General features: G+C 43.1%; 1 protein-coding gene across 1 annotated transcript in view; it reads right to left on the bottom strand.

Moving 5' to 3' along the window:
• T265_02574 (hypothetical protein) overlaps positions 1-13,783 on the bottom strand; it is a gene marked incomplete at both ends in the record, with an annotated part of 40,416 nt that overhangs the window by 14,921 nt on the left and 11,712 nt on the right. Inside the window, 2 exons of the mRNA XM_009166853.1 lie at positions 2,927-3,120; positions 9,309-9,679. Coding sequence (XP_009165117.1) covers positions 2,927-3,120; positions 9,309-9,679 — 565 coding nt within the window. The remainder of the gene's footprint in view (positions 1-2,926; positions 3,121-9,308; positions 9,680-13,783) is intronic.

Below are 13,783 nucleotides of genomic sequence, written 5' to 3'. Positions count from 1 at the left end.
ATATATATATATATATACGTGGTGTACTTGCAGCCGTTTTTTGTTGAGAATAAGTGAATAATAGAGGGACGGTTAATAGAGAAGTCTCACTACGAAGCAACACTTCTCTAACCACTGTTTTCACAGCAGACATACTGAACCAAGTTACGTCACTCAATGCTCCCTCCAAGAGCGGCTGTTCTTCCGGTAATGATTGTTCTCGAATTGAAGCATCCGTGAAAATTTGGGTGTATCTGGATACAAAGGGTGGATCACCGGTTTATACCATGCACTGGCAGCTAAATTATCTGACCATTAATGAGTCTGTATCAAATTTGTGTTTACTGTCGACAAGTTCAACACAAAGAGGAGACTTCATTTGTGACTGACAGTCTGTTTACCCGCAAGTTACGGCAGATCGTAATTATCCGTGTTCAAACACTGATACTTCGCTGATGCTGTGGACTAACGTATTTACAGAGACGCCCCTTCGAACGATAAACAAGCTGTCCAGATGCTTCAATCTGTCATCCTGCTCATAGTGCATAGTGCGTACTATAAGTTACTTGCCTTTTATACTTATAAACTCACTTGTCGTTCCACATGGCAGCCTAATTCTATTTCGGCGTTTTATGGTATACTGACCTATATACAGTGTGATGTGCTGTTCTGTATGGTCCTCTACTGAATCAAAGATGGTCAAACAGATAGGCATGCGAACTGTGAAAACGAGGATTTTCCTATTACACAGTAACCGAAGTGAAAATCTGAAGACAGTGATTCTGCAACCAAGGCATGTAAACTCACTGCTGCACCTGATTTGGTTTAGTATAACTATGTCAGATGTGTGACTGTATGCTGTGGGTAGCTATAGAATGGCGCGATGGAAAAGCGCATTGCAATCGGGAAAGTGGTGAGACTGTAAAAGATACAATCCATTGTCAAAGTTGCAAAGTAGCCACATCAAAAGTGGCACGAGAACGTGAGAACTCCTACAAATAGCCGACAAATATGTCGTTTAGCGACTCCATATTCCTGTTTAGTGAATAGAATATGAAATTTCGATCTGCCATGGCCATCCATTTGCAAATCTTGGGAGCACTTACTTGTCATTACCGTCTGCTTTGAAAAGAGACGGGCTATGGCTCACTAGTTGCGGTGGTGTAAAATAGAAATCGCTGTGTACTCTGCCACTGGTCTTGCATAACTTTGTATTAAAATAGGTTTTTGAACTTAGGACTGTTTAAATTGCCACCTCCCCACCCACCTACCTCCCATTATTAGCCGTTCAGCTTCAGTACGTAATTGCTTCATAGTATGGTGCCGACATATGAAGATGTCGGGGTTTTCTGACCGATGAGTTCTACATGAAGACTGGCCTCAAGATCATTTCCTGCATACGGCCCTATGACTTCAACAAGTCGTTTCTGACACAAACCAATAGAATCCTCAGCGTTGTACTTCGTCGTTGTGAGTCCTCGTTCCTCGAATCCAAAAATCTCAAATGGCACCGAATGTTTGTTCACAGTGGAAAACGTTAGCTTGTTGCGTATATTTGCAATAAAATGGACTTCGCCATATTCCTTGACAGCCAACTGGTAAACATAGGCCAACACAATCGGGCCTGTCTTTCCGAAAAAGGAGCATAATGGACAATTCGGAACTCCATCCTTTCGGATGTCATGCGAGTACAACTAGATACTTCACTAGCTTCATTCGCTCCGGTAAACCTTCAGCCAGCTTCAATCAAATCTGACCTACTCCATGTTTTTTGTTATACATTCTTGATGTGACCCTGCAAAATAACTCCAAACCCCCGTGTCAAAATGCAAGAATCCGACCTCTTCTCAAGTTTTAGGAAGTCGTTTCAGGAAAGCAGTTTCACAATTCCCGCTCATGTATTTAGTAAGCGGTAGTAAATAGGTGACCGGGTGGAACTTCTGTGAAAGTACTCAAGTGGATGGCGCGGATCAAATTTTTGGTAGGGTTCTTATAACTCATGAAAGAGTTTTTAGGAATGGATCAGCTAAGAAAACATCGGTGGGCCAAATTATTTTCTTACCTGGATCTATCATATTTCACGGTTAAGATGGATTCCCTTAGTGAGTTTTTTGTTGAATAACCGCTTGGCTGAGTTCCACTGATTGATTAACGACAAACAATAATGTTTGACCGAAAAATCCAGCTTTTTCCAACTAACAGTGAATGGTCAGTTTGTTTGTCCGCGTTAGCACTGAGCCCTATGTAGGACTTGGCAGGCACCAAACCAGAAGTCTTGGAATTCGGCCGAATGCTCATTAAAATTGCAACAGTCACGGTCGAAAAAACCCACACATTCAAGCTAAATTCGCCAACCTCCTAAGTGTGGTTGGTAGTGCTTTTCCCCAAAAATGTTAGGTGGTACGTACGCTAGTGTCTATCTGCGGAGCCCAATAAAGCTGAAATGCTTTGCGAATTCGAGCGCCTCTAGAATCGATCACATCTATGGTGATAATCCAAATGGTGATGATAATTCTAAAGGTGTGACACAGAGGACGACGAGGAAACCAAGGTATACAGCCAATGCTGTTAAAAATTTCTTTTTTAGTTGAGGCAATTTCAGTTGTACACAGCAGACGCCACATGGGCAGGTATGAGTAGTACAGTTTCGTGCTAGTGAACTCCAGGCACGAGTTGTCGGGAAAAGAGCAGGGTGACGAAATAAGACTAGCAGTAATGCCATCACTGTTTTTAGAGGAACAGTGACCGGCTATGAAATCACACGACTGTCGAGGAAGCCAACTTTTCAGGAATTTACAGTGAAGTTCCCTAACGAGTTTACCCGAAGCACGTGTATCCATAACTAGGGAACGCCGCAACCTGTGAAACATATGTGAGATCTAAAGTGAATACCCTAGCAACACTAAAACACATTCCAGTAAATGTTAATAAGAGGTGACCGCCATACCTTTGTTAACCACTTCACCTGACGTGCCCCAATCGAACCTGGAATAATAACGCGCACCGGAAAACCGTGGTCTCTTGGAATTGGCTGCCCATTCATTTCAAATGCCAGCAAAATATCCATTCGTGGATCAAGAGCCCAAGCGATTGGTAAGGATGACCCATAAGCACCGCCCACAACTTCGTCGAAATCCGCACCTTGAAATAAAGAACAAACGAATAGTCGAAATAAGCTATCATATCCCAATTTTCCACATAACGGCATATGTATCATTGACTGTGGATCAAGTGGCAGCTGGGCTCTTCCCCGAACTCGGCAGTTCTCATTAAACTCACCGAAGCTGCCAACACATACATTAAGTAATAACCAATATGAAGCCATGCCTTGATCACAGACCTTCAATGAGAATGGTTCTTACCGCTTTCTGACGAGAAGTAGACATAATAAGACACATATGAATGCTTGTGAAATAAATCACAGCTGGAATTTTCCTCCAACCGAACGCTCCCGATATATCGAGAATTCATCTGTTCGATTGCACTTTTCCTCTCACGGAGAGGTAACAACCGATTTTTCGATCTACGACGATTGTTTGAACCATTATCATCCTTATCATTCCATACATCCCATTATTTTCCTCATCAGCCATCACTGCTACTACCACCACTATCACCATCGTAATCAACAAAAAACAGCTATATTCCAGACATATCTACTGCCATGCAACAATGGGAACACGATACTTTAGCAAAGGTACAAAGATAGAAACAACAATTTGTCCTTAAGGAGGACGGTCAAGAACAGGCGCCTACCCCCTTTAACGAAAGCGAACTTGAAACATCTTAGTGGGTTGCCAATGTTTCAGTATTAACCCTAAGTTATCCTGAGTTCGATGAAAATTTAACGCACTCAGAAGTACATCCAGATGTGACAGAATCACAAGGCTGTCAAATCCGGATTGATATCACAAGCTGGTAGAAATTTCAAAATGATTTTTGCCACAGAGGCATAAACTGTGTTTTTGCTACAGCCGATGCCTTCGCAAAAGCCACTGACAGCACCTTTCTTACGACCCTACTTTGTCAAACTGTCGGCGCGGTAAAAAATCATATGTAGAGCTAATTCCGTGCGTACATGTTTGTGTTTGCATTGAATAGCCTCGTAAAATTCGTCAATAGTTTTGAACGGGTGCGTTTGGAGTGATTTCAAGCTGGATTGGAACTCTCAGTACTTAATACAAAAGTTTATTTGGCCAGTATGAAAAACTTTTGAGAAACTGATTCGTGTCATGACGGTTGGACTGCATAACAACAGACAGTTCGTGTTTGTCCAATTTCTCAGTCGAAACGATGGGTTAGCGCAGCCTAGTAAGGTTTTCTAACTTGGAATAAACGCTTGGGCACAGTTACTAGACTGATCTGGTGGCTGCAGGGGTCATTTACTCCTGAGACATCGCTGAAACATCATGTTAAGACAAAGGTCGTACATTCAAACGACAAGACCCAAACTTAGGTGCTGACTGCATCTCAACTGGCAGTATAGCTCAGAGGGGTGATGATGAACCAGAAATGCTTGCCTCGGGTTGGTGCGGGTAAATGGGGGTAAGTAGGTAAATGGTCTACTGTTGGCTTGCATCTGCAGTCGTTTCAAACCTAAAAAGTCAAGTGCGTAAACAGTCTGATTCGGCATATGCATCGACAGTGACCTAAGAGAGAAGAATAATCCCCTAACGTGATTATGACCCATATGGGATGCGGAAACGAAAACGACGAGAAACTACTGCAGCCAACATCAGAGACTGACTCCTTGGCTATCCCCAGTCTCAGCTGTTGCGCTCGGTGATCGTTGAGGAGACCAGAACAGTGCTGTAGCGGATCAAGTGGAGAATAGGGATTCCAACTTCTAGATTGGCTGTGTTCAGCGAACCTTTCAGCTAACGTCCACTTATCTCCTCACCAACTTACCGTCAATCTTTCAAATAAATGAATAAAAACGTTTTAGACAACTGCGTTGAATGCGTCTAGTTGGCTGTGAACTAACGGAACAACTTTGTCCAACTGCTACCTTAGAAACTGCCAGACTATTCTGTATTCAGAGCAATCTCTAGACCCCTAACAAAGCATTAGCAAGGTCTCAAACCCACAGAGGCAAACATGGCAAAAGGAAGACTAACGAAAATAGATTTCCGTTTTTATGCTTATCATAGATACACGCGACAGGAAATTCTCCAAACATAGAAACTTTATTCTAGCATCGGTGAGGATTATTTCCATTCCATTTTAAATTTCACCATCCAGCAAAATGCAACAATTGAGTTACGTGGACACAAAGACTTGTTTGATAGGGGAACCACATGGCCTGAATCCCCGTTCAGGTAGCAACATGTTGGTACTAAAAGTCTTTTTTCATGACGTCATTTTCAAGTTCGATCAAGGCTGCAACGTGCGATATCCGGCCTTGTCAATTCCGATCCTGCGAAATGATAGCACGATGTTCGGTGCTAATAATTCAGCTATCTGATGGAATTAACATGCCCTGGGTACTCCGAGGGTATCATACAGGATCCATTTGACAGCTTAATTGAAGAGAGTATGGGAGTCTTTGCTGCATCCCGTTATGCAAATCGAAGTTGCCAGACTCGCCATTGCACACCCAAAGTCGGGTTACACAAAAATAGGGTAAGATCGAGTTGACGAGCCTGGGTGACGTTCCAACAGGGGGCAAAATTTTTCTCAATGTGGTCAGGTGAGTCGAATCATGAGCGGCCCAAAATTTAAGGGATTAATGGATGGTTAACTGCTTGAAATTGCAATTATATGGCTAACTGAGACGCAAAACGACGATCTGGTTAACACACCTCTTACTTGATGGAAGCTTTTTTGGTTAAGTGGCGTGGTATCTTTTTGCTAAAAGGTGACTAGGTGGCTACATCACGAATATCTTCGTCGCTCTGTTGATGAAACTGACACCCTGCAGGTTATCACAGACTGATTTGCCGCTCTTCTAGAGGGAAAGGCAGTCACATTCTTAGGATAGGCAATAACGCACTGGTCCCTAATATGGGGCCAAATAGTTGAAGCAGTGGGCTGAAAAGCACCGGTGCATATGTTTTCTACTTTTCGAATGAATTCCTACCTCCTGGAAATTTCTTATTGTTTAAGCAATTGATGGCCACCACAAGTTATCTGGTACGGCATAACAGATGTTCTACGGCGTTATCGAGGTCACGGGTGTGGATCCCGTGAATCCGTTCCATGGTCGATCGAGCAGGTGACTGCAGTGCATTCGTTAAACCTCGACAGCAGGTCTGCAACGGAGTGACTCAGAATGACGCTGACGTCATGAACTAAATTTCCGTGTCACTTTGACCACCTCTATCCATGCGTCGTCCACTGACCACTGTGTGGTCTAGTTTAGTATAATTGAAAATACTTCACCATTTTATTGGTCATTCGATTTTGAGGAGCCAGTACAAGATGCATACATAAACTGTATAAATGCATACATGCACGCCTAGTGACTGTACTGTTAAAGTTACTGAAGGAATTTGAGTAAATTGAGTTTGTCTTCACGTTTTATCGAACCAAGTCGACTGATGCCCAAACCAAATTGTCAATCGGTTGGTTGAACTTTGATTACGAGTGAAATGAACCATATGGACAGGAGTTTTTAATGCATGACTCTGTGTATTGGTTAAATTTTCTTTGACAGCTGAAAGCCTTGGTAACAAATCCCGGACAACGGAACCAGTAGTCAGTTTAAGATGAATGTAAAACCTATAACGAAGCGTCATTAGGAGGGGCTTCTGCATAAAGCAAAATTATCTAACGTAAACACGGGTCTTAGTATTTCGTTTGATTAACTGATTCTGCTGGTTAACTATCGAAATGGTAACAATAACTCTGCGTTAACCTGTTTGGAGAACCATGAAACTGAAACAAACAGCTAACGTACCTGATCAGGTGGCTGTTGTTCACCGAGCTTGAAAATCGATTTGTAAACTTTTCGTCACTATTCGAGAAGACATCTTCAGTGCACTGTTGGGTGGGTGCTGGCTAACCGATCAACAGCCACCTGATTAATTACCAACTAATTCAGCCGAGCTACCAATAGTCCAACACATTACCAGCCAACGTGCCGTTTAGGGTGCTAGCAGTAAATGATTATAAGTTGAACTAGTGAAAACAAATTCAGCAAAATGATCTTTGATTGACAATCCAACATAGTCAACATCTGACCTAACATGTGTGTGGACAAGTGTCTGTGGACTATCCAAGAAGGACTGACGAAGCAGTTCGGCGTCTATCACTACATTTCGCTTTTACCTTTTTTGCTACTCAGCACGGATGACCTTCAACTAACCTTTGGTCATTCAACTTCACGTCGACCAAATCAATATACTAACCGGACTTGCTCTTCAGTGTATGTCATCACCGCTACCATGACCGCGTTTTCAACCATTCTGAATTTTGTGTACCTAATCCCTTTTTCATGCACATTCCATATGTCTTCACGTTTGATTTAAGGAGTTTGAGATAAGCCGCACTGTACAGAGGGGTCATGTTTACTTCATTGGCATGTAGTTAATATCAGCCTACGATGAACTATTTTACTGCTTACGGTAAAAGAGCGTTTTTTATTGTGAATTAGTTGTAGACCACTAAAATCAAACAAGTGAGGAATTTAACGTAGGTTGCTTGATTAAGAGCTTTGTCCAGACTATAGTAGTGCATTTAAGTCTGAAAATCCGGCAAGATACAAACTTCATGATTTGCGTAATGCCCAGGGTCAAAAATATCTGGATACCTAGAGAACTGTCTACATCTCTGCCACTATTATCTTGAGTACCTCCAATAGGCGAAATAACATCTTTGCTGTGTGTATGGTTCACTAAGTTTTACCTGATGTATGGAGACAGGCGTAGTAATGCGGGCTGTTTCGATGAATTCATTGCCGTTTTGCTGAATAGGTCAGGTTTCCTCGATCCAAACTATTGCATTGGCCCTAAAATAAAACCTGTCGGAAACCATTCAACCGCAGGCCTCTGGACTGTTTGCAGAGTAACTTCAAAGAGTCGCAGCAAAGCGCTATGTTCTCAGACTCTTCAGGAAGACGCACCAAATGGGTTTTGCTTCGCTTATTATCTGCCTTCTAAACTCGTCAGCCTTTATTTCACATATTTCTGGTATTACTCAAGTACATGGTTTCAAAAGGGCCTCAACTATGTGGTGACAGTATTACTGAATGAACTTAACTCAAGTGGTTGATCAAACTATTGCTAACTCAGTACGACGAAGACGCAGTCCTCAGCATAATTGCATTCATGCGCATACACAGCAAAAACATTTATTGAACTCTAGCTTGCTCAACGGTTAAGGCGCGAAGCTGCCGACGAGAAGGTTTGTGGTCCAAATCATGGGCTTTCCGGCTACTCCTGTAAAAACTTGCTCAACGTGGCAATATCTCAACTCTCGTGCTTACCTTGATTCGCACGACGGTTATGTACCAAAATAATGCTATTCGACTATTTCACCAGAACGGCTGAAAACGTGAAAGAGACTACGCCACAACTGTACAATCAACCGAGTTTTTCACAATGTTAGTCCCAGTTGATGGGACAGAGCAGTTTTCTCAAGGATGTGGCACGTGCGCGGAATAATTTCTGTTAAAACGTAGCCGGCCTACACAACCAGTACATATGCCATGTGCATATTCAGGACCTACAATAGGCTTCCATCGAAAACAGTCACCGCATTGACTTGAACCGGTTTATCTGGGTAGCAACGAGCTATTTCCAATGTATAGTAAGCTGCATTCATGACTGAGCAGTTCTAACGATAAGGGTTTATTATTTCCACCGGTTTTAGACCCATTTTAACTATGGTTACCATGGTTCCAGATTTGTCGAGTAGTACCAAGCCAAACTACGGCGTCATTAAGGCCGCCGTCTCCTGACATACGCTACCCATCCACGCGTTTTATTTCCGTGGCGGAGCTGACACCGAGCATTAGGCGTTAAAAGGGGACAGACGGATGACTATAGCAGCAAACACATAAAGTACTGTAAAGTTCCACTTTCGTGTCAATCCACCAGTTGTAACTGAAGTTAATATATGGGAATGTTCGTATTCAGCTAATCTCAGTCACAAGTGACCGAGTTATATAGTACTAGCCGAATGATGGCCAGGTCAAAGTTGCTTTCTGACAGGGCTGAGACAGCTACACTGAAGGTTTTGGCCCTTCGGTACGAACTAACATCATATGCAGGATTAGTATTCTACCGGAATCGTCTTGATCGGTCTAGTAGCTACCCTTTCTGGACAAGATTCATTGTGTAAACAATTAATTAAAGTCAATAAAAGTTTATTTTCCAGGTTTAACATACCTTCAAACTGAACGTGATGGATTTTCGCTCTTTGAGCGGCCTCTAACAATGCCATGTAGTTAGTCCGTTGACTTTCTGGTAGAAGATGTCTTACCAGCAAATCCACCAATCGAACGCCTGTCCATTCCGCTGTAGACAAGGCAGCATGTTGCCAATCCAAACCGCGGATGAGTGGTTTTCCTTGAGAAGTTTCCGCGCGCGCGCGATCTTCTTTAGCCATCTGTGACCGCCGATTGCCAGCACATACGACCGTCGACACGATGCGTTGTACGGGGTAGTTTTTCTTTAGATCGTCTATTTTTAAGCTCAGTTCCAGTGGTTTTCCTTTTGAATCCACTAGGTTCGATGATTTGATTTCCAGACGGTATTTACTAAAGCACCAAATAAACAGGACAACGTCGGTTCGAAGCAACACATGAAGGCTAGGCCATCCGGACCTTGAAGTAATCTTGTTAGAAGTGCATGTTTGAGTAGCCTAAGTTCGACTTAAGAAATACCAGAAAACGAGTTAAAAAGCAATGACACCCTTGTGTCTAAACACTCAAATCATCAGAAAGCGATAGAGAGCTTGGATATTTTCAAGCAAACCAAGAACTGAAGAGCAAAGTTCGTGACAAAGGAAATGGCTCTGTTCCGGGTAAATCATGTTTTCTAGTCGGAATAGTACAGACTTTGATAGAACAATACACAACGCAAGGTAGGTGTGCTCAATCTCTAAGCCACTGTGTGTCACGGGACGAAGCAGCGGTTAAAGTGCGATCCAGTTCTCCTGTTGAAGCTTGGGCGATATTTAAGTCTCCCTGGTTCTTGAGTCTTATGGGATATCTATACCTATATTGAGCTGCAGTTCAGGGGATTTTGTGATAATCCATCAAGCAGGCTAATAGTTAAAGCCTGGGGGATATTAGGTGGGAACTACGGACAAAGGTCATTACATACGGATTCAATGTGAAGATATTTTCTATCCATCGCTCGCACAATTCACGGCTTCACCACCTAGAAGTTTACTGACTAAGGATATCACCATGAGTAAACGAATCCTGAGGCTGTCAGTCCTACTGCTTAATCATCAAGCACATCTAATTCTTTGTTATGCCGTACGAGAATTGTTGGTATTTACTGACGACAATAGATCGTCAAGTTTCACCTCGTACTTTGGCTTTGATGTACAGTTTTCAAAACAATTGTTTCCAACTCGGTTCAAAGCGTTCTCCGGACCTTGCAATCGAAAAGTACCAAGTAAGTAGTTTCGGCTGTCAACAGTAGTGCCAAGGCGGAAGGACCATCGCGTATTCGGGAGATGTTGACCGTACTTTAATTGTGATAAAACGTTACGAACCAAACAAGCTTCAAGAGTATTGTAAAATCTTGCACATTCACAGCAAGTTTACCATAAACGTGGCACGGAGGGATGAAAATGAGAACACTAAAATGACTGAAAGCCACATAAGCACGGCAAAAATTTAAAACTATCATATATCAAAAGTCAACAGACACAAGGACCATCCTGAACTACCCTTCAGTACATGTGAAGGTGGTGTACGTGGGTAATGCCATATCAGTGTTAAGTTGAGCCAGAGGGTAATGCACTGAGGAGGTCGACCGAAAAGTGGCTAAAATCGAGGTTGAAAGTAGACTTCAAGGAAGTGGATACCTAGTAATTTTGACTGGCGGCAATGAAGAAGCAGTGGATTGGCATAACAGTCATGTCATACAAAATGGGAACGTCTTAGGTCATTCGAACGGCGCTGAACGCAGTCAACATTAGAGTAGCGTTCTAGAACGGAGGAATTTTTACCCTCACTGTTGGTGCAATTGAAGGACCTTCTCCGGGGACTAGAGACGGTGTGGGTAGACAAACAGCTAGGGAACCACACACTAGGATGGGTAAGAACAAAGAGATGTGGACAAATATCGCGTGCTGGTCGAAAAATCTCCGATGGTGGCACATGCGCTAGATACAGGACAGCAGAGATCTTAAAAAACGCAGAAAGATTAAGATGTGAAATACGATCCACACCACAGTGGTTGGGGGTGGAGGAAACAGAAGTTATCGAGCATCCCAGTGTGAACAGAATTGAGGGCATAGAGCTGCCGAGCGAATGGAGAGCAGTCTTAGATAAACCGAGGTGACACGTGACGCTGTACGGTTGTCAGTAAACATGGAGACATGGATAGAAGTAGTAGAAAGCCTGATCTGAGTAAAGTTTGCGTAGTTCCTCTCCCTAACATACGCGCACCACTAGCTTATCCACACAGATCAACGAAAAGTTAAACACTACTCGAAAGGGTCCTTCAGCTGAATTGAACCGAAAAGACGATATCCTAGAGCTGGCCAAAGCTTTCCATTATCCCACTAGTCCTCACACATACCGGACTACATGAATGTACAAAATCCACTTGCCTAAGTCTAACGCCGATCTAGCGTACTAGTAAGAAGGGATACCGCTGCTTGGTTCTCGTTCTGTCTTAAAACCCCGCGAAACCCGTCTACTGGCCGGGAAAGAATGTTTGTGTCAAAAACGGAATGTTGTCCGGCAATAAGACTGCCTATCGTTCTCAAAACTATTCTGAACACTTTTGACTTCCCTAAGTATCATTATAGCGCATTTTTATGGATCACCTAAACGTACTTCACTCTCCTGCGTACTAGTAGGAGGTTGGTGAGGGTTTCTTCAAAAAAGGATTGAGACTAACCCGAATTCCAGCTCATTTGTGGGTTATTCATCATGCTTGGCTTAAGGCGCGTAGGAAGGAGGCCCAACCAAATGGTTGTAAAATGTGCGACGGACGAGAGACGGGTGACAAATAGCGTGAGCAAATGTGTGAACCTATGACCATTACGAGTCAAGAGTAATAAGGGTACCGATAGGTCCGGAGCTAAGCAGGAGTGTTTCTGAACAAGATATCTGACGCTTTATCCTAGTAAGCGTGCAATTATTCATTATCACTGCCCTGAAGTAGCATAAGGGAAAATTATTAGGAGATAGACAGAAATTTCCGGCTAGACCAAACGCGTTGCTTGTTCAATAGAACGACAAGAACATACGCGAATACACGCCACGAGATGGCATGGGCTTTCGTTTACCCTGATGGGTTTCCGCAAAATAATATTGACATTATCGCCTGTGTGGGCTGACTGCCTCAGACAGGTAACCGTCAATGCAAACGCGGTCAATCAAATTGTCTACCGCATCCCTTCCGTTGTCATCAGCTCAACGAAGACGGTTTGGAGGAATGAAGTTACTTTGTGCTGACTAATAGGTAACTTGTAGCCATTACTGTACGGAGATGGCAGATAGACAACAATTTGCAACACAACATATTTTGTGAGTAGATCTGAGTTTTTTGTGGAGATTTCGTCCTGTAAGTGAAGCCAGTCTATGCTGAAAAACCGAGAAGCACTGTACAGCTGTTTCATCCTTATTGAGAATCATCAGCAGTGAGCATCTCACGAAACTCCGGAGAGTTCCGAACCCTCGATCTCCTGGCTATTAGTTTAACATTCAGTTGTTCGGCCACGGACACCTGCTCAGCAGTGTGATTAACTCGCACTTAGACAGGATATAGCGCCGCTCCTCTTTCAATCAGAGGATCCACATCACGCGGTCACACTTGTGACTGGCTCCTCGTTATTGAGAACATCAGCAGTGAGCATCTCACGAAACTCCGGAGAGTTCCGAACCCTCGATCTCCTGGCTATTAGTTTAACATTCAGTTGTTCGGCCACGGACACCTGCTCAGCAGTGTGATTAACTCGCACTTAGACAGGATATAGCGCCGCTCCTCTTTCAATCAGAGGATCCACATCACGCGGTCACACTTGTGACTGGCTCCTCGAGCAACGACCTCTCAAGTGCCTCTGGATTGTTGGGATCTTAGTTTTGCCTTCATTCTATCAGACAGTTTATGACTCTATTTTTTAATCGACTGCGATACCCTGTAGTTGTATATTCTGTCTGACTGTCCCCAACACCTACAGCGAACAAATTTGCTTCCATTCCATGCATCTCACCGGCGCTTGCTGCAAAATGGTCCGATTGTGTGTCTCAATCCAGCCCCAGCTTTGAACTCCTCCAACTCAGCCTTCATTCTCGGTCTTGAAAACGTGTATAGATTTGTTCTGGAAGTATAACTAATACGTTCACTTACATTGCACTTTAAAATTGACTGAGCTACTTATAGATTGTTGGTAGTGTGAGGATATTCGGGTTGATAATCCCCAGTAGGGATGAAACAGCTGTACAGTTATTCTCGGCTTTTCAGCATAGACTGGCTTCACTTACAGGACGAGATCTCAACAACACATTACTACTTACATTCACACATATGAGCATGTATAGCAAGATGAAAAACGACGAATGTAAAACAGACATATAGCGACTGAAGGCGGTAAAACATATCGTGATAAAAATGAATAAAAGACATTTAGAATATTATCTTATTTAGCCCAGTAAATTAGATTCTACCCACTT

This window comes from Opisthorchis viverrini, assembly GCF_000715545.1.
Source record: "Opisthorchis viverrini unplaced genomic scaffold opera_v5_31, whole genome shotgun sequence".
Classification (NCBI taxonomy): Eukaryota; Metazoa; Platyhelminthes; class Trematoda; order Opisthorchiida; family Opisthorchiidae; genus Opisthorchis; species Opisthorchis viverrini.
The sequence above is the reverse complement of the archived record's forward strand: the minus strand, read 5'-3'. Positions and strand labels throughout refer to the sequence as shown.